Source organism: Dipodomys merriami, unplaced genomic scaffold (genome assembly GCF_024711535.1).
Source record: "Dipodomys merriami isolate MVZ:Mamm:240054 unplaced genomic scaffold, mDipMer1.0.p SCAF_7, whole genome shotgun sequence".
Lineage (NCBI taxonomy): Eukaryota > Metazoa > Chordata > Mammalia > Rodentia > Heteromyidae > Dipodomys > Dipodomys merriami.
In genome coordinates, this window is record NW_027206290.1 from 71,776,997 (window position 1) to 71,800,197 (window position 23,201).

Genomic DNA, 23,201 nt, shown 5'->3' on the forward strand with positions numbered 1-23,201 from the left:
TATGTCCCAAAGCTGTTCCTTTCATCCAGAATTCCATTTAGTTCTACATGTCAAATTCCAGTTCCTATTTCAAGGCCTAGCCAGTCAGTACTTCCTCCATGAAGTCTCTCAAGGCCTCAGTTGGATGAACTTTCTCTTCATCAGGTCCTCATTCTTCCTATCTTCTAACTGTGAGCCTCTCAAGGGAGGGCTAGGAAGAGCTAACCTAAGAAACAGCATGGCACCTCACATCCAAAAGATGACAGCAGGTATGTGTTAGGCAAAAGTTCATTTTAGACAGCTGTCAGGTGTGACTGTGGAGAAGCTAGGTTTGTGCTTCTAATATTTTCAGTTCATCCCAGAGACATCAAGGGCCATGCAAGAAAGCATTGAGTTTTTGCTGTCAACCAAGATACTGTCACTTACTGATTGACCTTTGACAAGTTTATAAACTTAGTGAGATTTTTGTTTTTGGTGTCTGTGTCTATGTGTGCCAGTACTGAACTCAGGCTTGAACTCAGAGTCTGGGCTCTGTCCCTGAGCTCTTCCCCCTCAAAGTGGTGTTCTACCATTTGAGCCATACCTCTACTTCTGGCTTTTTGCCGGTTCATTGGAGATAAGAATCTCATGGATTTTCCTGGCAAAGATGGCTTTGAATTTTATCCTTAGTTCTCAGCCTTGTGAGTAGAATACTCAATTTTTTTTTCAGTCCTTGGGCTTGAATTCAGGGCCTGGGTGTTGCCCCTGAGCCTCTTTGTGTTCAAGGCTAGTGCTCTATCACTTAAGCCTCAGAGCCACTTCCAGCTTTTTTTTTTTTTAGTAGTTTTTTGGGATAAAAGTCTCATGGACAAGCCAGGCACCAGTGGCTCCCACCTGTAATCCTAGCTACTCAGGAGGCTGAGATCTGAAGATTGCGGTTCAAAGCCAGCCTGGACAGGAAAGTCCGTGAAACTCTTCAGTTTTTGTTGTTGTTATTGTTGTTGTTTGTCAGTCATGGGGCTTGAACTCTGGGTCTGGGTGCTGTCTCTGAGCCCTTCAGTTCAAGGCAAGCACTCTACCACATGAGCCACAGTGCCACGTCCAGTTTCCTGGGGGTTAATTGGAGATAATAGTCTCACAGACTTTCCTGCCCAGGCTGGCTTTGAACCATGATCCTCAAATCTCAGCCTCCTGAGTAGGATTATAGGCATGAGCTGCCAGCACCCATGTATGAAACTTTTATCTCCAATAAAAACCACCAGAAAACTGGAAGTGATACTGTGGCTCAAGTGGTAGAGCACTAGCTTTGAGCTGAAGAGCTAAGGGACAGAGCTCAAGCCCCATGACTTTCTAGCCTGGGCTGGCTTCAAATTATGATCTTCAGATCTCAGCTTCCTGAGTAGCTATAGGTGTGAGCCGCTGGCGCCTGGCTGACTCAATTTAATTATCAATCAGCAAAATGGTGATAACACTGATCAGGCAAAGACTGTGTCTCAATTCTGTATCCCGTTTGGACTAGCATAGCATATTGTTGTAATAAAAACTCCTTACATGGTCTGGGAATGTGGCTTAGCGGTAGAATGCTTGCCTAGCATGCATAGGCCCTGGGTTTGATTCTGGTATCACACAAACTAAAAAATAAACAAAAGAAATAAAATTTAAAAAGAATTCCTTACATGGGCTGGGAAGGTGGCTCAGTGGTAGAGCTTTGCATGCTTTGCATGCCTGAGGCCCTGGGTTCGATTCCTCAGCACCACATAAGCAAAAAAAGAAAAAAAAAGCTGGAAGTGGCGCTGTGGCTCAGGTGGTAAAGCGCTAGCCTTGAGCTGAAGAGCTGAGGGACAGTGCCCAGGCCCAGAGTTGAGGCCCCACGACCAGACCCAAAAAAAAAAAAAAAAAAAGAATTCCTTACAGGTACACATATACTTTCCTATTTACAAAATGAAGCTGTGTCCAAAATTAAACCCCTGTTCCTATAAGGGCCATGATCTGGCCCATGTTTGTCTTTCTAATCTCCTCTCATCCCTTTCATTCCTCAAAAACATCAAGCCCCATCCTGTGAGTTCTCTGCACTTGTTCCCTTAGTCTATAAAGCTCTGCCCCAGTTCTCTGCATGGTGGGCATTTTCTGACTCTTCAGATCTCTTCTTAGAAGCTACTAAAGAGAAGCCTTCCCTGATCATAGTCAGTTCTATTGCATCATTCTGGTTTAAAGCTCAACCAAGAATTTATTTTTCTAGCTCATATTTCTTTATTTTCCTGCCTGCCTGTACATGCAGTATTCCAGTTCCTAGGATGACGGCTGGCACACAGTACATGTTCAATACAAACTTGAGTGGACGAAGGTTTGTAGAGTGAAAAACTGTATCTTATTTTACAAATGAGAAAACTGAGGCTCGGAGTTGAGACACGGATTTCTCAAGGCTTTACAAAGCCAGGAAATGGCAAGATGGTTCCAATCCACACATCTTTCATTGTTACAGGGCTTTCATAGTTTGTGAGGAAAAATCTATGCAGAAGGCATAAGTAGGATTGGGGTGTGAGGCTGGTACAAGCTAAAAGCACAAGACTCTACTTGAAAAATAACTAAAGCACAAGGGTTGGGTAGTATGGCTCAAATGATAGAGTGCCTGCTTAATCTAAGACCCTGGAGTTCAATCCAATGTACTGCCTAAATCTCTCAATTTCTCTCCCCAAACCTACACTTTCACAAGAAGGAAGCTGGTGCTGGTTAAGGGCAGAAGGATCCCTTGGAGGAGCTCTTTATCTCCACCTGTCCCTGTGCCCTCCCACAAGAGTCTGCTTTGTACTCACTGTCCACCTGCAGGAGGTTGGACTGTAGGTCTGGGTGCAGACGGCCTCGAGCCAGGCTATCACTAAGATTCCGGTTCAAGGTCAGGACATTCAGCAGAACCTGTGGGTCACCAAAGAGTAGAAAAATCAAGAGTGATGGTTCAAGACTCCTCAGCATTTCACTCTTGGTTCATGCAGGACAAGGGCTATGAGGGAAGCCATTCCCTGCAAGAAGAACTCATCCCTCCCGTCTCTAGGAAGTAGGTAAGGGGAAAGTCTCCATGGTAACACAAGTAATGACACAAACACAATGCCCAAGCACAGCACCTTTAGCCAAGGTAGTCAGTCCTTCCTGAGTAGACAGCATACATGAACTGTGTTCTAAAGATTTGTCTTTAAAATCATCACACCAGCTATGTCATCTGAGCCTCTTGTCCTGGACAACAAGTAGGCCTGTGATGACTGTCCTCATTTCACAGAGGAGGAAAGTAAGAGCTAGAGAGGAAAATGACTCACTCCAGAGTTTAGAAAAAGTCAGGGAAGAGGCACCACTAGCACCGATCTCATTTTATCCTTGCCCTCTTCTCTGGATAGGATGTATGAGATTAATAACTAGGGATGGTTTAGAGAACAATGTGAATACTTCTAGCTCAACCGCCTGTCTGTTCTTACTAGCTAAACAAACTTGGCTTCTTTTTTTTTCTTTTCTGTTGTTGGTTGTGGGGCTTGAACTCAAGGCCAGGGCATTGTCCCTGAGCTTTTTTGCTCAGGGCTACTACTGTTTCAGTTTTGTGGGGGTTAATTGGAGATAAGAGTTTCACAGACTTTCCTGATAGACTGGCTTTGAATGGCAATCCTCAGATCTCAGCCTCCTGAGTAGCTAGGATTATAGATGTGAGCCACTGGCACCCAGCTCAACCTAACTTCTTAACCTCTTGGAACTTCAGTTTCCTCATCTATCCAATAGAAATAAGCATTCTTCCCTGTGGAGGGTGGGTGGGAGGGGGCTAATAGGTTTAACACCTGTTACAATGCCACACATACAACATGAACTCTATAAGCTGCTGTGATGACTTCCATTTTGCAGATGAAGCTACTAAGATTCAGAGAGATCAAGTGAATTCCCCAGATCACACATTTGGAAATTGGGCTAAAACCATACGGGGGAGGGAGGGGGGATGTCTTCATTATAACATTATTTTACCACCTGCCAAAATAGTTGCCAAGTACATATGTTAGATGTTCAAGACATTCATGGAACCACCCTGAGACAAGCTGGAGAGTGGTAAGTCCTTTCTTTCAAAACCAGACCCAAAGGGTCTGGGAAGGTGGCTCAGCGGTAGAGTGCTTGCCTCACATGCACGAGGCCCTGAGTTCGATTCCTCAGCACCACATAAACAGAAAAGGCCGGAAGTGGCACTGAGGCTCAGGTGGTAGAGTAAAGAGCTCAGGGACAGTGCCCAGGCCTAGAGTTCAAGCCCCACGACCAACACAACAACAACAACAACAAAAAAAACAGACTCAAAGAGGATGTTCTATTTAGATGCAGTGTAGAGAAATGTGGGCAGAATATAGGCAACCGAGATGCTATATTACTTTTCAGTTCTACTTGTTTTGCAATTCCCTCTGAATCTTGGGAAAACAGGATAAGAAGCTCAATACAGTCCATGTGTGCTCAAGACTAGTATGGCCCAAAGCATCACAGCTCATGTGTTTCCATGTTTCCATGTAAGGGATACAAAAGCAAGTCAGATACGAGGGACTGCTGCAGCACAGGCCACAGCTTGGCTCCTAGCTGCAAAAGGCCCGTGATGGAGGAAACCTCACCTGGGTCAGGCCACTGAGACCCCGGGCAGCTCCATTGGCTCCCAAGGCGAGGTAGGTTCCACAGAGCCCTTCTGCTGGTCGGACCACAGTGGGTAGCAGGAAAGACAGCGGCCGCTTTCCTGGCTGCACTGAGTTCTCCTGTTGCCAGAAAGCAGATATGGCAAGGAGGTTATAGAGTAAGGCAAGACAGGGAAAAGACCACCACACCACCCTCCCCACACTTTTCTCTCATCTACATCAACCTCAGGACCAGTTCCAGGTGAAGGGGGGGGGGGTGACAATAGTCACATCCTAGGCAACTCTGTGGTGACTGTGAAATGGGGAAGGACCTTGGCAGAGTGATACAAGGGCACAGTGATGAGTGGACTCATTGAGCTATGAGGCTGCTGCTATGGATGGTGGGGGAAAGGACTAAGAAATGGAGAAGAACAGTAGAATCTCCACTGAGACCTTGATTTACAGGGACTTCAGATACAGGGTATAAAAGTGCTTGTCTCCTACAAAATAATCCCTAATAGCTGACTGGTGGTGGCTCACACCTGTAATCCTAGCTACTCAGGAGCCTGAAATCTGAGGACAGTAGTTCGATGCCAGCCTGGGCAGGACAGTCCATGAGAACCTTATCTCCAATTAAAAGCCAGAAGTAGAGCTGTGGCTCAAGTGGTAAAGCATTAGCCTTGAGCACAAAAGCTAATGGACAGTGGTCCAGAGTTCAAGTCCCAGGACCAGAGGGGGGGAAATCCTTAGTTCCTTCTCTTTGGTCCCTCTTGTCCCTCTTGTATGCCCAACCCATCAGTTCAACATCATGTACTTAGACCACAAGTGCTAGAAGAGAACCCAGAGCATCAATGAGGACAATCCCCTCATTGAACAGGTAAAACAGCTGAGGTTCAGAGAGGGGCAAGACTTTCCCTGGGTCACAGAGTAAGGCAGTGACAGAATGGGACAGAGGTTTTTCACACTCCACCAGGCTGCATGCTCCACATATGTCAGGGCTAGGGATAAAATGGACATCTTATTTTCTCATGACTGAAGTTCCTGGAGCAAATAAAGAAGGGGCAGCCATTACAGCCTTACCTCCTTCTTAGCCTCTGGGTTCCCTAAGGAGAAAGAGAAGCAAGATCTCACCAGGCTGGGTGCAGAGTGGTTAGCAGTCCTGTTAGGCCAAGAGAAGTCCAGCATTTGGCTGTTGAGCAGGATCCCAGAGGGAGTGATGAGGCCACTGCCAAAGGGCCTGTTCAGGGAGCTGGGGGACGAAGTGGAATAGAGTAAGCCCTGTGGCCACCTTCTCCTCCCTCCATCTTTCTCCTGGTTCATAGGATCTCGTGTTCCAAGTTCTAAGCCTGAGCTGGCATACCTGACCATGGCCACAATAAAGTCATCAGGACCCATAATCAGCACCTGGGCAGCTGTGGGAGCCCCATCCAGCTCATAGACAGGCAGGAGAGGGGCAGGAGCTGCCTGGGAATCATTGATGTGGCCCCGGAGGTAGGCGGCTTCCACCTTGCTGCAAAGACAAGAGGTGGGGGAAGAGCACACATAAAACTCTCATTACACTCTTACCTGTAAAGTTTGTTTTTGTAATTATTTGATTAAATATGCCCTCCTCCCATTGGACTATAAGGCCTATGAAGAGAGAAGCTCACTTATTGCTAGCACATAGGAAACACCCAGGAAATAACTGTGGAACTGAGTCAATTTATTTAGATGTTATTCCGACTTTTTTTTTTTTCTAGAAGCAGCTTTTAATTTAACGTTTAAATCATGAGTCATTTTGTTACTTGGCTTTATTCAATCCTTTTTATGAAAGTGCCTGATGCACTTCAGATGCCATGAAAATTTGTTTTGAATAGATGAACTGGATTCATTTAACTTAATGTTTGTAGTCTAAAACGAACATGAGTTTAGCTGGAATTGGGTGCTGGTAGCTCATACTTATAACCCTAGCTACTCAGGAGGCTGGATCTAAGGATCTCGGTTTGAGGTCAGCCATTCAAGAAAGTTCATGAGATTCTTATTGCCAATTAACCAGCAAAAAGCTGAAAGTAGAGTTGTGGTTTAAGTGTCAGAACACTAGCCTTGTGCAAAAGGAGCAGAGCCTAGACCATAAAAAAGAGTTTAGTTGGGGCACCAGATGTCTGCGGCTCACACCTGCAATCCTAAATACTTGGGAGGCTAAGATCTGAGGATAGAGGTTTGAAGCCAACTGGGGCAGAAAAGTATGAGACTTTATCTCCAATTAACTAGCAAAATACTGTACTGGAAGTGCCAGCAATCTACCACTTGAACGACACCACCATTTACAGCTTTTTGCTGGTTAATTGGAGATAAGACTTTCTCAAATTTGTCTGTCCAGGTTGGCTTTAAATTTTGATCTTTAGGTCTCCACCTTCTCAGTAGCTAGGATTACAAGCCTGAGCCACCAGTGCCAGCCTCAAGGTGACTGTGTTTATTGCTCTTAGACTTTCTTTTTCCACTCAACAGGTAGGAATAGATACATCCATATCAACTCAGTGCTGGCTGAGACAGTGGTCTGTTGACAGAGAGTCCCAGGCTGACATTGTGCGTTAGGGTTCAGCTGAAATAGACCTGGGATTCACCAGCTTTTTACATGATCCTCTCATTCCCCACACACACCACTATAACCGTGACCCTCACCCTCACCCAGGGCCTTTCTCAGGACCCACCTGAGCATGTCATCCATGCTCTCTGTGATAGTAGAATCATAGACAGGATCTCCCAATCTGCTGGCCAGGGCTAATGCAATCTTCAGGGTCTGTAAATAGAGCAGGGGTGTGGAAGAGGGTGCCAAGCTGACCCCAGCAACCACATTCAGGGGATCTTGTATGCAAAAAAAAAAAAAAAACCCTCAGAGTTATTTTAGTCCAGCCTGAGATAGAACCCCTGATGATGAGGGGTTGGCCTTACCTCTGCCACCCAATGAAGTGCCTGCTCTCGGGGTACCAGGCTGGTGAGATTGAAGCCCTCGAGGATATTGAGAGCACTGATGAGAGCAGGGCCTGTGTGCGGGGGTGGGGGACTGAGAACCAGGTGGCCTGAAAGGACAGGAAATGACCAGATGGCAGGGGAGGGGTCAAGTCATCTTCACATCCCACATCCCATTTGCACCTCTCACTATTACACACAGAGACCACCGTGCTGAACCCCCTCATCAGACGGGAAAATGGAAACTTTGAGGTGCAAAGGGAACCACTCAAGTTCATATGCCAAGTCAAAGATGACTCAGACTCAGAACTCTGGTCTTCAGTTTCCTCTGCTGTAGAAGGAAACTGGGGAGTAAGAGGCCACAGCTTGCTGAGAGTCACATTTCAGGCCATTGGCAGAGTAGAGACAGGGGACCAAATATCCAGATTCCTGGCTTGCCATGTGCTTGCGCCCCTCTGCCCCTCTATCCAGGGCCACTGAAGGTCTCATTCAATGTGAAACTTCTTAAAAGCAGCAGCCTTCTCTTCCTACTTTGTTATTAGATGTTTAGATATCAACGAATAACAATGTCTAATGCATATCACTGATATTAACTACTTGACTGATTTAATCCACCTTATTCTATACATGCAGAAACTCACAGAGAGAGGCAACTTGTCCGAAATTATAGGGGACAAGAGGAGCCCAGAGTACTTAAGATACTGGCATTAAGAGAAGCCAGGCTGGGGAGGGAAAATGGGAAATCAAGTACACATTCAGTGTCCACAGTGGTCAAGGTAACTTCCTCTATCATCTCATCCAGTCCTCATGGGTACTCTAAATGAGGGCACTTCTCTCCCCGTTTTTTCTTTTTTTTTGGTCGGTTGTGGGGCCTGAACTCTGGGCCTGGGTGCTATCCCTTAGCTCTTCAGCTCAAGGCTAGCATTCTACCACTTGAGCCACAGCACCACTGCTGGCATTTTCTGTTTATGTGGTGCTGAGGAATCGAACCCAGGGCCTCATGCATGCAAGGCAAGCGCTCTACCACTGAGCCACCTTCCCAGCGCTGCTCTCCCCATTTTAAGGAGAGAACCAAGGTTTAGAGTGAGAACTGACTTGCTCAAAGACTTTAGTCTTACAATTCTTTTTAGGAAGTATTGAATGGTAAGGACGGGGCTCGGACAAAAAGAGTCCAAGTCCAAACCTCTGAGGGGGTGTATTTGTGAATTTGCTTAGTTATGTGCAAGGTCCTGGATTCAATCCCCGGCACACACACAAAAAGAAAACAACTTGGGGAGGAGGAGGGCAGAAGAAGGAAAAAAACCTATAGCTAGAACCCCTACTTCTAAGTCTGACCCTTTGGTTCGATCTGCCCATCACCTATATTCTAAATGCTTGGGGCTACTTCACGAAGTAGGCTGGATCTGACTTGCTTCAACAGTTGGCTGCTTAGCAGCTCAATGCCTCAGTTTTTCTTCCATGAAATAGGAGTCTGCAGGTCAAAAAGATGTGGCCATGGACTGGGAAGCTTCTCCTGAGAGGGGCCCCTGGGAGCTGGGAGAGAGGTCACCTCTGTACACGCCACACACTGGCTTCTCCACAAGGGCGCTGTAGTTGCTGAAGTCCTCTTCAGTTATGACACCCCCTGCGTGCTGAGCCTAGAGGGGAGAAAATGACCACCCACCGCTGTAAGCATGTGGGCTTGGCCTGTGATATATATCTGGATTACAGCCATATGACCTTAAAAAAAAAAGTGCCTTCTGCAACTACCAACCATCCTGGCCTTTAGGAAGCCTGCCAACCCTACGTACCACAAGAGAGAGAAAGGGGAAACAGTATTTGCCTAGGAAATATAAAAATTGATTTCTTCATATCATTATAATGAAGAAAGCCATTAAAATCCTGGTGATGCAGCTCAATGGTAGAACTGTTGTTTACCCTGTACAAGGCCCTGAGTTCCAACCACAGCACTACAGAAAAAAAAAAAAGAAAGTGAAGGAAGGAAGGAAGGAAGAAAGAAAGAAAGGAAGGAAGAAAGGAAGAAAGGAAGGGAAGGAAAGAAGAAAGGAAAGGAAGGAAGGAAGAAAAAAGGAAAGAAGGAAAGAAAGAAAGAGAAAGAAAGGAAAGAAAAGAAAGAAAGAAGAGATAAGAAAAGGAGCAGAGCAGAGCAGAGCAAAGCTCTGGTGGGGTGGTTCATGCATCCTGTAATCTTAGCTACACAGAAGGCTGAGATTAGAGGATTGTGGCTCAAAGCCAGCATATGTAGGAAACTCTATGGGACTCTTACCTTCAATTAACCACCATAAAAGCCAGAGGGCAGTGCTCAGGCCCTGAGTTCAAGCCTCAGGACTGGCAAAAAAAAAAAAAAAAAAAAAAAAAGGCCACTTTAAATGACCCTTAATTGACATAACTGAACAGTTTGTTTTTTGCTGGTCCTGGGTTTGGGGTTTTGTTTCTATACCTTTGAAAACTTAAATCCTTTGACTTCTTTACCCTTACAGAACTACACATTGAACCGGGCACTGGTAGTTCATGCCTGCAATCCTAGCTACTGAAGAGGCTGAGATCTAAGGATCTTAGTTTGAAGCCAGCTTGGGCAGAAAACCCATGAAAACTCTTACCTCCAATAAACTACTCAGAAAAAGCCAGAAGTATCTCTCAAGTGGTAGACTGCTAGCTTTGAACAAAATAAAACTTAGGACAGCTCCCAGGCCCTGAGTTCAAGCCCCCAAATAATCAACTCACATTTATTCATGTATATATGTATGTATGTATGTATGTATGTATATATATATATTTTCTTTTAAAACTCTGATGGTCTTTGTTAGGATCTCCATTTCCTGTTCCAAATGAGAGCAAATGATCCAGGCCTAGCCAATCAGAACTTTTCTTTCTGTGCTATGATGACTGGCTTAGTAATAATCATGAGACCTTTGATAAGCTACTAAGACACACCTTAAAGCTTTTGCTGGGAGTCCGGGGAATGACAAATGCTCTTTCTTTGGAATAGCTTGTTGAAAGAATGGCCTAGGACAGTCTGGTGGGAGAAGCTATAGAAATGATTTGAGAGAGTAAATCCAAGGGACTGGGCAAGGTGGGGTGGGGTGGGGGGGAGGCATGGAAGAGACTTGACAATGTGGATCCAGAAGGACCTAACACTAGCACTCTGGCACTCTGGACTTTCTAGGTAAGTCTATTTGGGATGAGATTCTATCACCACATCCTTATTTCCAGAATGAAGTATGGGGCCTGGTACAGAGTAGGTTCTCCAGAAATGAATGACACACCTAGATTAATTCTCACAAGTATGTGGCAGAGATTTATATAAACACCTCTACTGCACAGTTGAGAGCACCTCTGAGTTGGTCTACCTATCCTTTTCTTTCTTTCTTTTTTTTTTTTTTTTTTTTTTTGTCAGTTGGGGCTTGAACTCTGGGCCTAGGTGCTGTCCCTCAGTTCTTCAGCTCAAGGCTAGCACTCTACCATTAGAGCCTCAGCACCACTTCTGGCTTTTTCTGATTATGTGGTGCTGAGGAATCAAACCAAGGGCATCATGCATGCAAGACAAGCACTCTACCAATGAGCCACCTTCCCAGCCCTATCCTTTTCTTTTTAAAAAAATTTTAGGCCAGTGCCAGTGGTTCATGCCTACAATCCCAGCTACTCAGGAAGCTGAGATCTAAGGATCATGATTCAAAGCCACCCTGGGCAGGGGAGTCCATGAGACTCTTATCTCCAATTAACCACCAGAAAATGGAAATGGTGTTATGGTGTAGAGTGCTATCCTTGAGCTGAAGAGCCCAGGGACAGTGCCCAGGCCCAGAGTTCAAGCCTCACAACTGGCAAATAAATAAATCGTTATTATAAAGGTGATGTACAGAGGAGTTACATAAATCAGGTAAAGAGCACCTGTCCCCCTTCTCTCCCTCTCTCCCCATTTTTTGCTCCTGTTCTCATCCACTAGTTGTATATTTAATTTTCAATAGTGTCTAGTGCATTTGTTCACCCTTTGTCCCTCCATTTCTGTGCCCCCTACCCTTTTCTTGAGCATAACTTTTCATTAGGCATTTGGGGCTACTGACCAGAATTCTTTTTTTTTTCTTGTCAGTTGTGGATCTTGAACTCTAGGCCTGGGTGCTATCCCTGAGCTCTTCAGCTCAAGGCTAGCACTCTACCACTTGAGCCACAGAGCCACTCCTGGCTTTTTTGCTGTTTATGTGGTGCTCAGGAATCGAACCCAGGGCCTCATGCATTCAAGGAAAGCACTCTACCACTGAGCCACCTTCCCAGCCATACTGACCAGAATTCTTAGAATCCATCACTATCTCAGAATAAGTCTCTGGGATTGGGTAGTGACCTCCCCTGTCAATCTCCCCAGTCCTGACAGTTAGTTACCCAGGAAGAAGATTTTTTGTTTGTTTGTTTGTCCCCCCCCCCCTCAGTCCTTAGGAAACTGTTCTTAACAACCATGGGTCTCATTCCAACACCAGAGGTTAATTTGGGGTATTCTATAATTTCAAACAAATCTGATCAGAAAACTATACAAAGAAAGGCAGGGAAGGAAGGCAGAAGAAGGCGTCCTAGCAGCAGGATCTTAGGGATGTATCCTCACACCCCACTCTCATACTTACCTCGACCACCATCTCCAGGGTAAGGTTGCCACCATTGTAGAAAGCAGCAGGGCCGGAGGTGCCAAGTGCCTTCAGTACCTCAGCCAGGTCAGGCCTACGCAGCAAGGAGCCAGGCAGTGGTGGGTGGCCCAATGGCAGGAATGTCTCCAGGAAGCGCTCAGATGCATTAGGAGGCAGCTGTTCAGCCAAGGCGTGAGCTGGGGGCAAGGATAAGAGGCTGGGTGGTAAGGTACACGGGTCTAGCCCAGATGACTAAGATGCCCAGTAGGTGGGATGGATGAAGGATGACCAGCCCTAAGTGTTCTGACCCCGCCAGAGGCCTGTTACAGGGGAGGCAGGGATGTATATAGGCTCTTCCCAGATGCCCTCATTTGCGGATACAGGTAAAGGGTGGGATGGGGAAGAGAAGTCTGAAGAGTAACTTGAAAGTCCTCTCTGGTCTGGGCCCAAAATCTCAAAGGATCCCCCCTCCATCAACCTTAGGCCTCTACCCCCACGCCCAGGCCCCACTGACCTAGATCATGGGTCACGTTGAAGCCATCTTGGGCCACAGCTGCTGCGAAGGCCAGGACTTGAGACCATGGCAGCCTGAGGGGGCCGGAGAGCAGGGGGTGGAGAAGGTCCTGGGGGGAGGAGGAGGGGTCCTGGGGGAAGGGGGGTTCCTAGGAAGGAGAGTCCTGGCAAGGGAAGGGGATATTAGGAGGGGAAGTTGGGAAGGCAAGAATCGAGGAAGGTAGGAGAAGGCCACCCAAGGAAAGATGCAGGCAGGGGCCCCTGGTCCCCAAAGGACGGTCTTTACCTGCCATATAGCTGATGAGCTTCATGTAGCCCTTTCACCATTCCGGGTACCCCCACCAAGAGCCCAGGCTGGGCAAGGCGGGCAGGCGAGGGAGAGAGGAGACCAGGTCACTGGAAGGGGGGGGCTGGGCTGAACTCCGCAGAGCCCCAAGCCAGGGATGGCTGGCACAGGGGAGAGACACAGGCCAAGTATCCCAGGGGATGGACAAGTTTTCCTGGGCAGGTATCCCTCCCATTTCCCTGACTTCCTACATACAAATGAGAAAGGCCTTTATCTACCATAGTTGAGGGATTTAATGAATCAAGCAAATCCTTTCAAGAACCAGGACCAAACCAGTTTAGAAAGGAATCTGTTGGGCTGGGATGGTGGCTTAGTGTAGAGTGTTTGCCTAGTATGCATGAAGCCCTGGATTTGATTCCTCAGTACCACATAAACAGAGAAAGCCAGAAGTGGAACTATGGTTCAAGTGGTAGAGTGCTAGCCTTGAGCAAAAGAAGCTCAGGGACAGTGCCCAGGCACTGAGTTCAAGCCCCAGGACTGGCAAGGAAAAATAAATAAATAAAAGGAAATCTGTTACACTGAATAATAGTTACCCTTGGTTTTTAAAACGGCGGACAAGGGACCTTCCTTTAACAAATTCAACTTCAGACCACCATCACTCTGAGCTGTGAGAACTGAAGAATATGTTGTACTCTTGCTCCTGCACTTAACTACCTAATTTTCTGTTATTTTAGTTCCTTTTTGGCTTTCAGCCAATTGTGGATTTTCCTCTAGCAGTTCTTCTCTACTCACAAGCTGCTTAAGGTTATAGTCACCAGGTTCAGATGAGATACAGTGAGTTTTATTGCAGCAACTATATTCAGTGACCTTTCACTTCCTAAGTTCCACACAGGTGATACTACCAGAGAAGTAAGATGTTTCAATATTATCTTTTTATCCATTGTCTGAATTTTTTATCATTATTATTATGATGATGCCAGTACTAGGACTTGAACTTATGGCTTGGCTATTGTTCCTTAGGTTTTTTTGCTCAAGGCTCGCACGCTACCATTTGACCCATAGCTCCACTTCTGACTTTCAGGTGGCTAATTGGAGATAAGAATCTCATGGACTTTCCTGCCTGGGCTGGCTTCGAACTGCAATCCTCAGATTTCAACCTCCTAACCAGCTAGGACTATAAGTAGGAGCCATCAGTGCTAGCATTGTTCATTATTTTGTTTTGGAGCTGGGAGGGGCTGTCTTCCTATAGCCTAAGAACATTCTGATCAACTCTTTTCCCTAACCACATAATAGATACTCAGCAAATTCATACTTGGATTAGCAGAAGGGCAGTGAAACGGGGTGCCCTTTGCCCTTCTGCTCCCCCCTGAGCCCACTCCTCTCACCAGAGCCCCCACCTTGGTCTCCCAGGATCTCTGCAGGGCTTCTTCTCTGAGGGCTCCTGGTGCAGACTCCCGGAAATCAATTAGGTGGCTCTCATTTCGTCGGATGTCATGTACCAGCATCACACCTCCACTGGGAGAGACACAGATAATACCATGCCAACCCTCTGAATGATTAACGTGCCTCCTCTCAGTCCCCTGTGGTGTAGGCTTAGTTTGTCAACCTGGATCAGGTCACCCTATGAAGGGGGAACCAAAGGGGTTGGAATAGGGGACCTGGGTTACTAGAGACTTTAATCCCTGAATAGGGAAAACCCAGAGACTGGAAGAGCAGGATGTTCTGCCTTCCCACCCCTACCCCCATCCTAGACCAGATCAGGACCCTTGCCAGCTTCCTGCACCTGACTACTTGGTATGCCTCCTACCCCTCCCCCAGGACTGGATTATGTAAGGATAGATTGTGTAAAGCCAAAAGGGGAATTTCTTTAGTAGAGCCTGGAGGGCTGGTTTTGCAGGAATCAAGGTATGGACTTTAAGATGTTCTTTTTCTGGGGCTTAAATACGTCTGATGAGAGTCCCAAATGTAAATGTCTACATTTACATTTGCCAAGTAGCAAACCAGGAAAAGCCTGAGAGCTGAGTGGTAGAGTAGTGGGAAGTGTGGCCAAGAGGTCAACCCCTGCCTCAGCTCATAATTGCAGTCAGGTAAGAATGTAGGATCTGTGTTACCAGAGCTCCTGGTTGCTCAAGAGATGGAAATCTGGGATTTTATGAAAACTTCTCAGCCTTTGAACAATAGCAAACTATTAAAAATAATTTTCCAGTGTGCCAACCAAACCAGTCTGGTGTGCTGGAGGTACGGACCATGAGTGGCCAGTTTGTAAGCTCAGTTTTAAAAGTTCTTAGCCTGGAGTGTATTTTTGGAGGACATTAGATTGTCATTAGACTGGCCTGGGTCTATGAACGTAAAAGTTGAAGTCTCATTTGAGGACGGGATGTTTCATTGTGTACTTTGCTTTACAGTTTACAAATTTCTTTTGGTGGGGAGGGAGAAAAGAAGGGAAAAAAATGTTTGTGAAGACACCTTCATATGTTCCACATGATAGCTTTGCTGTTTTGAAACCATCCAGGAAGGAAAGGAGCAAAATTGGATAAAGAAAGACAAAACTCAAGGAGTTGGGACTCAGTTCTGCCCAGGAGACCTCTCCATCTCCACTGAGGAGGCCTTACAGACCAGGAGACAAATGGGCCTGGGGAGGTGTGTGTGTGGGGGGGGAGACCCAGGCCTCCACTGGGTTCTTACCCAGCTCCTTACCCGCCCAGGCCAGAACTGTGTGGAGCCACAATCCCCAAACACAAGGCTGCTGCCACGGCTGCGTCCACCGAAGAACCCTGTTTACTGAGCACCTCCATGCCCAGTGCTGTGCAGCGGGCTGCATCGGTCACCACAGCTCCCTGCTGGAAGATCTGAAAGGGGAGAGGGGACCCTTAGAGACAGGAAGGGCCCTCGGCCTCCTTAAGGCTACCTCCACGAACCCTAGAACCTCTGCAGGGGCTGGGAGGCAAGCTTTTCCCTCTTGTCCCCTTGGCTTTCCCCCACCCCCCTTACCTTGTCTCATTTCCTTACCTGATGGAGCCCCGCTGCCTCTCCCCTGCCCCAGAGCCCTTCCCTTTGGGACTTTCCTCTCCCAAGTCACCATTCATTTGCCCCTTCCCATTTCTACCCCCACCCCATCCTTTGGGCCACCCAGCCATTCCCCAGTTGCCACCACTCCCTCAGGCTTCTCTCCCTTCGCTCCTCCCCAGGTCCCTCCTCCTGCACCCCTGCCCCCCTCACCTGGGGGTCTCCGAAGTAGATCTGCATGACCAGCGCCACCGTGACACCCGTGGCGAAGGTGAGGCAGGCCGTGACGATGACCGTGAGCCCGTCCTGGCGGCAGGAGCACTCGGCCGCGGCCGCGGAGAACGGGTCCTTGCGGGTCTCCCGCAGCGGCGACCCGTCCTGGCTGCCCATCTCCGACGACGAGGACGGCAGCCGCTGCAGCCTGGCCGACTTCAGGAAGGAGTCCGGGTCTGCAGCAGGGCGGCGGGGTGGGGGGTGGGGGTCGGTGAGGGCGCCTCCTACCTGGTCCTGGGGCGGAGCGCTCAGCGATGCCCTGCCGCCCCGCCCCTGCCACTCAAACCCCACCAGCCAGCCTGGCTCACTTGGCCAGTCTCTGGGACACACCCCAGGGCTGGCCCAGGCTGGCGATCCCGGCTGGCAAGAAAACAGGGGACCCCCCCCATCAAGTGAGCAACGGCTGGATTCCAGCCTGTGGCTGGTACCAAGCCCAAATTTCCTGGAATCAGGACACAGGGCTGAGAGGAGGTTTAGCTCTTCCTGGTAACCAGATCCTGTCTTCGGTTGAGCATCAACTTTCTGTGCCAGGACACAGCGACCAAACAGAACCTGGCTTCTAACCTTGCTCCGTGGATCCATTCATCCAACAAAACAGAAAAGCCTATTGTGTCTAGACCTGTGCTAGATGCTAATTGGAAATGGGTAGTTCCTGCACTCATGTCGTTCACTGGCCAGTGGAGGATGAAAGCCACGAGCAAGTAAACAAAAGAGTGTATAATTACAAGTTGTGACAGGTGCTAAGACAAAAAAAAAAAAAAAAAAAAGAAGATAGTGCCACACACTGGTGAGTCACACCTCTAATCCTAGCTACTCAAGGATGAGATGTGAGGATCCTGATTACAAGCCAGCCTGAGCAGAAAAGTTCACGAGACTCTTATCTCCAATTAACCAGCAAAAAGCCAGAAGTGGAGCTGTAGCTCAAGTGATAGAGCTTCAGCCTTGAGCAAAATAACCAAAAAAGATCCTGAGGTGAATCGCGTGCATGCGCACACACAGACACACACACACACACACACACACACACACACACACACACACTAAAATGAATAGAGAATGGCAGTGGAGAGAGTGGGGAAAATCAGGAAGGCCTCATTGAGGAAGTGACATTTGAGCTGAGAACTGAAGCAGAAGGACCTAGCCACAGGTAAAACAAGGAGAGAATATTTAGAATGTTCGAGAAAGAGGGAGGAAGAAGTACAAAGGCCCTAATGTGGGAATAACTTTGGCACATTAGAAAGAAATAACCATCTGGGCTCCAGGTGGCTCATGCCTGTAATCTTAGTTGCTCAGGAGACTAAGAACTGAAGATCACTGTTCAAAGCCAGCCTGAGCAGGTTAAGTCTGGAAGATCATTGGCAATAAATGACTAGAAAAGCTGGAAGTGGCACTGTGGCTTAAGTGGTGGAGTGCTAGCCTTAAGCAAAAGAAGCTCAGGGACAGCCCCCAGGGTCTGAGTTGAAGCCCCAGGACCAACACACACACACACACACACACACACACACACACACACACACACACACACACACACACACACACACACACACACACACACACACACACACACACACACACACACACACACACACACACAGAGCTCTGGGTACTGGTAGTTCACACCTATAATCTTAGTTATTCAGGAGGCTAAAATCTGTAAATCATGATTCAAAGCCCAGAGATTCTTATTTCTAATTAAGCACCAAAAAAGCTAGAAGTGGAGTTGTGGCCCACATATTAGCATTGAGCAACAAAGCTTAGGGACAGGGTCCAGGCTCTGAGTTCAACCACAACACCATCACCAAAAAGAAAGAGCTGGGAAGTTGGCTCAGTGGTAGAGTGCTAACCTTGTATGCATGAGGCCCTGGGTTCAATTCCTCAGCACCACATAAGCAGAAAAAAAGCCGGAAGTGGCACTGTGGCTCAAGTGGTAGGGCGTTAGCCTTGAGCTGAAGAGCTGAGGAACAGCACCCAGGCCCAGAGTTCAGCCCCCCACAACTGACAAAAAAGAAAAAAGAGGAAGGAAGAAAAGAAGAACAGAAGAAAGGAAGGGAAAGAAAAGAGAAATAACCAAGATCTGGTGGCTCTGATAAAGCAGGAAAGGAGGAAAAAAAAAAGATGGCGGCTAGATCCCATTTCCTGGACACTATGGGCCTTGTGAGAAGCTTGAATTTTACCAAGAGATCACTCCTATACACAGTTTTGTTTTGTTTTTTTGTTGGTCATGGGGCTGGAACTCTGGGCCTGGGCACTGTCCCTGAGCTGAAGAGCTCAGGGCCAGTGCTCTACCACTTGAGCCACAGCACCTTCTGGTTTTCTGGTGGTTAATGGGAGATAAGAGCTCACAGAGCCGGGCGCTGGTGGCTCGCGCCTGTAATCCTAGCTACTCAGGAGGCTGAGATCTGAGGATCGCAGTTCAAAGCCAGCCCGGGCAGGAAAGACTGTGAGACTCCTATCTCCAATAAACCACCAGAAAACCGGAAGTGGCGCTGTAGCTCAAGTGGTAGAGAGCTCGCCTTGAGCTGAAGAGCTGAGGGACAGCGCCCAGGCCTAGAGTTCAAGCCCCACGACCGACAAAAAAAAAAAAAAAAAGAGCTCACAGAAGCCGGGCACCGGTGGCTCATGCCTGTAATTCTAGCTATTCAGGAGGCTGAGATCTGAGGAACACAGTTCAAAGCCAGCCTGGGCAGGAAAGTCTGTGAGACTTTTATCTCCAATAAACCACTTGAAAACTGGAAGTGATCTTGTAGCTCAAGCGGTAGAACATTCGCCTTGAGCTGAAGAGCTGAGGGATAGTGACCAAGCCCAGAGTTCAAGCCCCACAACCGACAAAAAAAAATAAAAATAAAAAAAGAGTCTCATGGATGTTCCTGCCCCCGCTGGCTTTGAACCTAGATCCTCAAATCTTAGTCTCCTGAGTAGCTAGGATTACAGGCATGAGCCACAAGTGCCTGGCTTCCTACCCATAGTTTTAAGCAAGCCATTTGTTTTCTATTTCTCTGACTGTAGTCTGGAGAATAAACTAGGGGATAATGAGAATGGACTTATTTATTTACTTTTTTGGTCATGGGGCTCGAACTGTGGGCATGGACGCTGTCCCTGAGTTCTTCAGGGCTAGGCAGTGCTCTACCACTTGAGCCACAGTGCCACTTCCAGTTTTCTGGTGTTAATTGGAGATGAGTCTCATGGACTTTCTTGCTCAGTCTGCCTTTGAATCATGATCTCAGCCTCCTTGAGTGGCTGGGATTATAGCCTTGAGCCACCAGTGCCCCATGGATTTTTTAAGTTTATATTCTATGAATCTCCTTTAGTTTATCATGTTTGCCTGTATCCCTCAATACCATACTCTGTAAATAAAATTAAAATTCATTCAACAAAGAGATATTAAATACCCATGGAAACAGAACTCTTGATGGCCCTTAGAAGTACCAAAAAAAGTGCAAGAAAAGGTTTTGAACTTCAATTTATTAATGTTGATCATAAACCAGGCATTTTGAATATAGTCCTTCATTGAAATGTTCCTATGACTTTATAATAGACCCACCTTTTCTACTTTACAAATGAGGAAACTGAGGCACGTGGGAAACTCAAGAGTCAGTGGAGCCGGGCGCCGGTGGCTCATGCCTGTAATCATAGCTACCCAGGAGGCTGAGATCTGAGGATCACGGTTTAAAGCCAGCCTGGGCAGGAACATCCGTAAGACTCTTATCTCCAATAAACTAGAAAACCGGAAGTGGCGCTGTGGCTCAAGCAGTAGAGCGCTTGCCTTGAGCTGAAGAGTGCAGGGACAGCGCCCAGACCCAGAGTTCAAGCCCCACGACCAAAAAAAAAAAAAAAAAAAAGGCAGTGGAAGTAAATTGAAAGCCCCTTTTCATTGTTCCAGGTGACACCAAGAGCCATTTCCATTTTCAAAAATGAACCTTACAAATTAATTTTAGTTGTTTCTAGGCACTTCTATAGATCTATAGAGTCATGAGAAGATGAAACGACCCCATCACAACTGGATCAATTTAAGACTATCCTGGCAGGGAATGTGGCTTAGTGGTAGAGTGCTTGCCTATCATGCATGAGGCCTTGAGTTTGATTCCTCAATACCACATATTTTTTTTAAAGATTCTATCCTACCATGTAATTGTAACCCCTCTGTACAGTAGTTTCACAATTAAAAAAAAAAAAGACTCTATACTGGGCTGGGAAGTTGGCTCAGTGGTAGAGTGCTTGCCTCCTATGCATGATGCCCTGGGTTCAATTCCTCAGTACTACATAAGCAGATAAAAGCCAGAAGTGGCACTGTGGCTCAAGTGATGGGGCACTAGCTTTGAGTTAAAGAGCTGAGGGACAGCGCCCAGGTCCAGGAAAAAAAAAAAAAAAAAGACTCCATCCTACCAGTCCATCATTGAGTTATTCATTTGTTCAGCAAAAATACTTACCAGGAAGAGAGAAAAAAAATAAGAAAAACAATAAGAATACGCAATAAAAATTGTTGAGTGCTTATTATGTATACTGAGTAATACTACCATTGATTTCACTGACATATAAGAATAACAACAGGCTGGGTGCCAGTGGCTCACACCTGTAATCCTAAATGATCAGGAGGCTGAGATCTGAGGATCTTGGTTTGAAGCCAGCCCAGACAGGAAATTCCTTGAGACTTTTTTTTTTTTTTGTCAATCGTAGGGCTTAAAACTCTGGGCCTGGATCTGTCCTCAGCTTTTCAGCTCAAGGCAAGGGCTCTACCAATTGAACCACACAGAGCCACTTCTGGTTTTCTGGTGGTTAATTGGAGATGAGTCTCATGGACTTTCCTGTTTCGGCTGGCTTTGAACCATGATCCTCAGATCTCAGCCTCCTGAGTATCTAGGCTTACAGGCATGAGCCACTGGTGCCTGGCTCTTTGAGACTCTTATATGCAATTAATCACAAAAAAAAGTAGGAGGGAACACTGTGGTTACTGTGGTATAGTGCTAGCATTGAGCAAAAGGAGCTCAGGGACAGCGCCCAGGCCCAGAGTTCAAGCCCCAGGACTGGCAATAACAACAACAATAACAACAATAGGATATTGGGAAAAAGTTAGTTTAGGGCTGGAAGAAACAAGTCTTTGGGGAAAAAAATGATGCGTTTAATTTTGACTATTTTCAATTTGTAGGGTCCTAGGAATAGCTGCGTGGAGGAAGCTGGTCTAGTGGGCAGCATATTTGCATCATTCTCCATTCAACTTTCTTTTTCTTTCTTTCTTTTTTTTGTCGGTAGTGGGACTTGAACTCTGGGCCTGGGTGCTGTCCCCCCTCAGCTCTTCAGCTCAAAGCGAGCACTTTACCACTTGAGCCACAGCACTGCTTCTGGTTTTCTGGTAGCTAATTGGTGATAAGAGTCTCTCGGACTTTCCTTCCCAGGCTAGCTTTGAACTGCAATCCTCAGATCTCAGCCTCCTAGTAGCTAGGATTACAGGCGTGAGCCACAAGCACCCAGACATTCAATTTTCTTTTAGGCAATTTCCTTTCCCCTCCTTCAGTCAGCTCCTTTCATCCTTTCCCAGAATAATTGATAGTCCTGGTCTTGCTAATCTGTACAGACATCTCTATACATTGATTGGTTCAAGGACAAGCAAGAGACTCACACCAGGCTGGTAAGACTCAAACTTGGTTGTTTTAATAGGATTGTTGGGAAAGAGAAAAGTTCTCTTTCTGTCTAGGTTCCCAGGTTGATAGAACATAAGCCCATAGTTGTTGGGGGTATCTTGTTCCCAAAATGAGGGCTTTCTGATAGTGCCTACAAAAAGGAAAGCAGAACCCAAGAGGACATTAATTCCTTTTTAGACACTTTAATTCATTTATACTTGAAGCACCATATTCCTATGTTTTTCAGTCATGCTACCCAATAAAATTCTCCTTTAAGACAGGCACAGTAGATTAGGTATGTAATTATAGGGAGTAGAGATCAGGAGGATAATGGTTCAAGGCCAGCCTGGGCAAAAAGTTCTTAAGACCCCATTTCAATCAATAAAGCTGGGTGTACTAGAATGTATCTGTCATCCCAGTGGAAAGTATAAATAGGAGAATTGTGATTCAAGCTGTCAAGGACAAAGGTGTGAGACCCTATCTCCAAATATAACTAAAGTAAAAAGGGCTGGGATGTTGTTAAGTGGGAGGCCTGGAGTTAAACCCCAGTACTACCCTCCTCCCCGCAAAAATTCCATAACAAAAGAATCTAGAGGCTGGGAATGTGGCTTACTGGTAGAGTGCCTGCCTAGAATGAATGAAGCCATGGGTTCGATTCCTCAGGACCACATAAACTGAAAAAGCCAGAAGTGACACTGTGGTAGAGCTCAAGTGGTAGAGCACTGGATTTGAATAAAAGAAGGTCAGGGACAGTGCCTAGGCCCTGAGTTCAAGCCCCAGGATTGGCCAAAAAAAAAAAAAAAAAAAAAAAAGAATCTAGACTAGAGTTGATTATGTGAGTACAAAGTTCAAGAGTGAGATCTCTGTTGAAGACTGAGGTCATACCTGGCTTCTTTATTTTTTTTATTTTTTATTTTTTTGTCAGTTATGGGGCTTGAACTCTGGGCCTGAGTGCTGTCTCTCAGTTCTTCAGCTCAAGGCTAGCATTCTACCACTTGCGCCATAGCACCATTTCTGGTTCTCTGGTGGTTTATTGGAGATAAGAGTTCCACAGCCTTTCCTACCCTGGCTGGCTTTGAACTGCGATCCTCAGATCTCAGCCTCCTGAGTAGCTACAATTATAGGCATGAGCCACTGGTGCCCAGCCTATTTTTTTGTTTTTGTCGGTCATGGGGCTTGAACTCTGGGCCTGGGCTCTGTCCCTGAGCTCTTTAGCTCAAGGTGAGCACTCTACCACTTGAGCCATAGTGCCACTTTGGGTTTTCTGGTGGTTAATTGTAGATAAGAACCTCACAGACTTTTCTGCTTGGACTGGCTTTGAATCATGATCCTCAGATCTCGGCCCCCTGAGTAGCTAGGATTACAGGTGTGAGCC

General features: G+C 46.7%; 1 protein-coding gene across 1 annotated transcript in view; it reads right to left on the reverse strand.

Moving 5' to 3' along the window:
- Positions 1 to 23,201, reverse strand: part of Ggt7 (gamma-glutamyltransferase 7) — a 30,082-nt gene that overhangs the window by 4,243 nt on the left and 2,638 nt on the right. The window contains exons 2-14 of the mRNA XM_070007123.1: positions 16,152 to 16,387; positions 15,630 to 15,781; positions 14,330 to 14,447; positions 12,933 to 13,000; positions 12,648 to 12,721; positions 12,134 to 12,330; positions 9,073 to 9,160; positions 7,506 to 7,633; positions 7,265 to 7,353; positions 5,935 to 6,084; positions 5,706 to 5,823; positions 4,578 to 4,715; positions 2,772 to 2,871 (exon numbers count right to left, since the gene is read on the reverse strand). Of these exons, the coding sequence (XP_069863224.1) occupies positions 2,772 to 2,871; positions 4,578 to 4,715; positions 5,706 to 5,823; positions 5,935 to 6,084; positions 7,265 to 7,353; positions 7,506 to 7,633; positions 9,073 to 9,160; positions 12,134 to 12,330; positions 12,648 to 12,721; positions 12,933 to 13,000; positions 14,330 to 14,447; positions 15,630 to 15,781; positions 16,152 to 16,387 (1,656 nt within the window). The remainder of the gene's footprint in view (positions 1 to 2,771; positions 2,872 to 4,577; positions 4,716 to 5,705; positions 5,824 to 5,934; positions 6,085 to 7,264; positions 7,354 to 7,505; positions 7,634 to 9,072; positions 9,161 to 12,133; positions 12,331 to 12,647; positions 12,722 to 12,932; positions 13,001 to 14,329; positions 14,448 to 15,629; positions 15,782 to 16,151; positions 16,388 to 23,201) is intronic.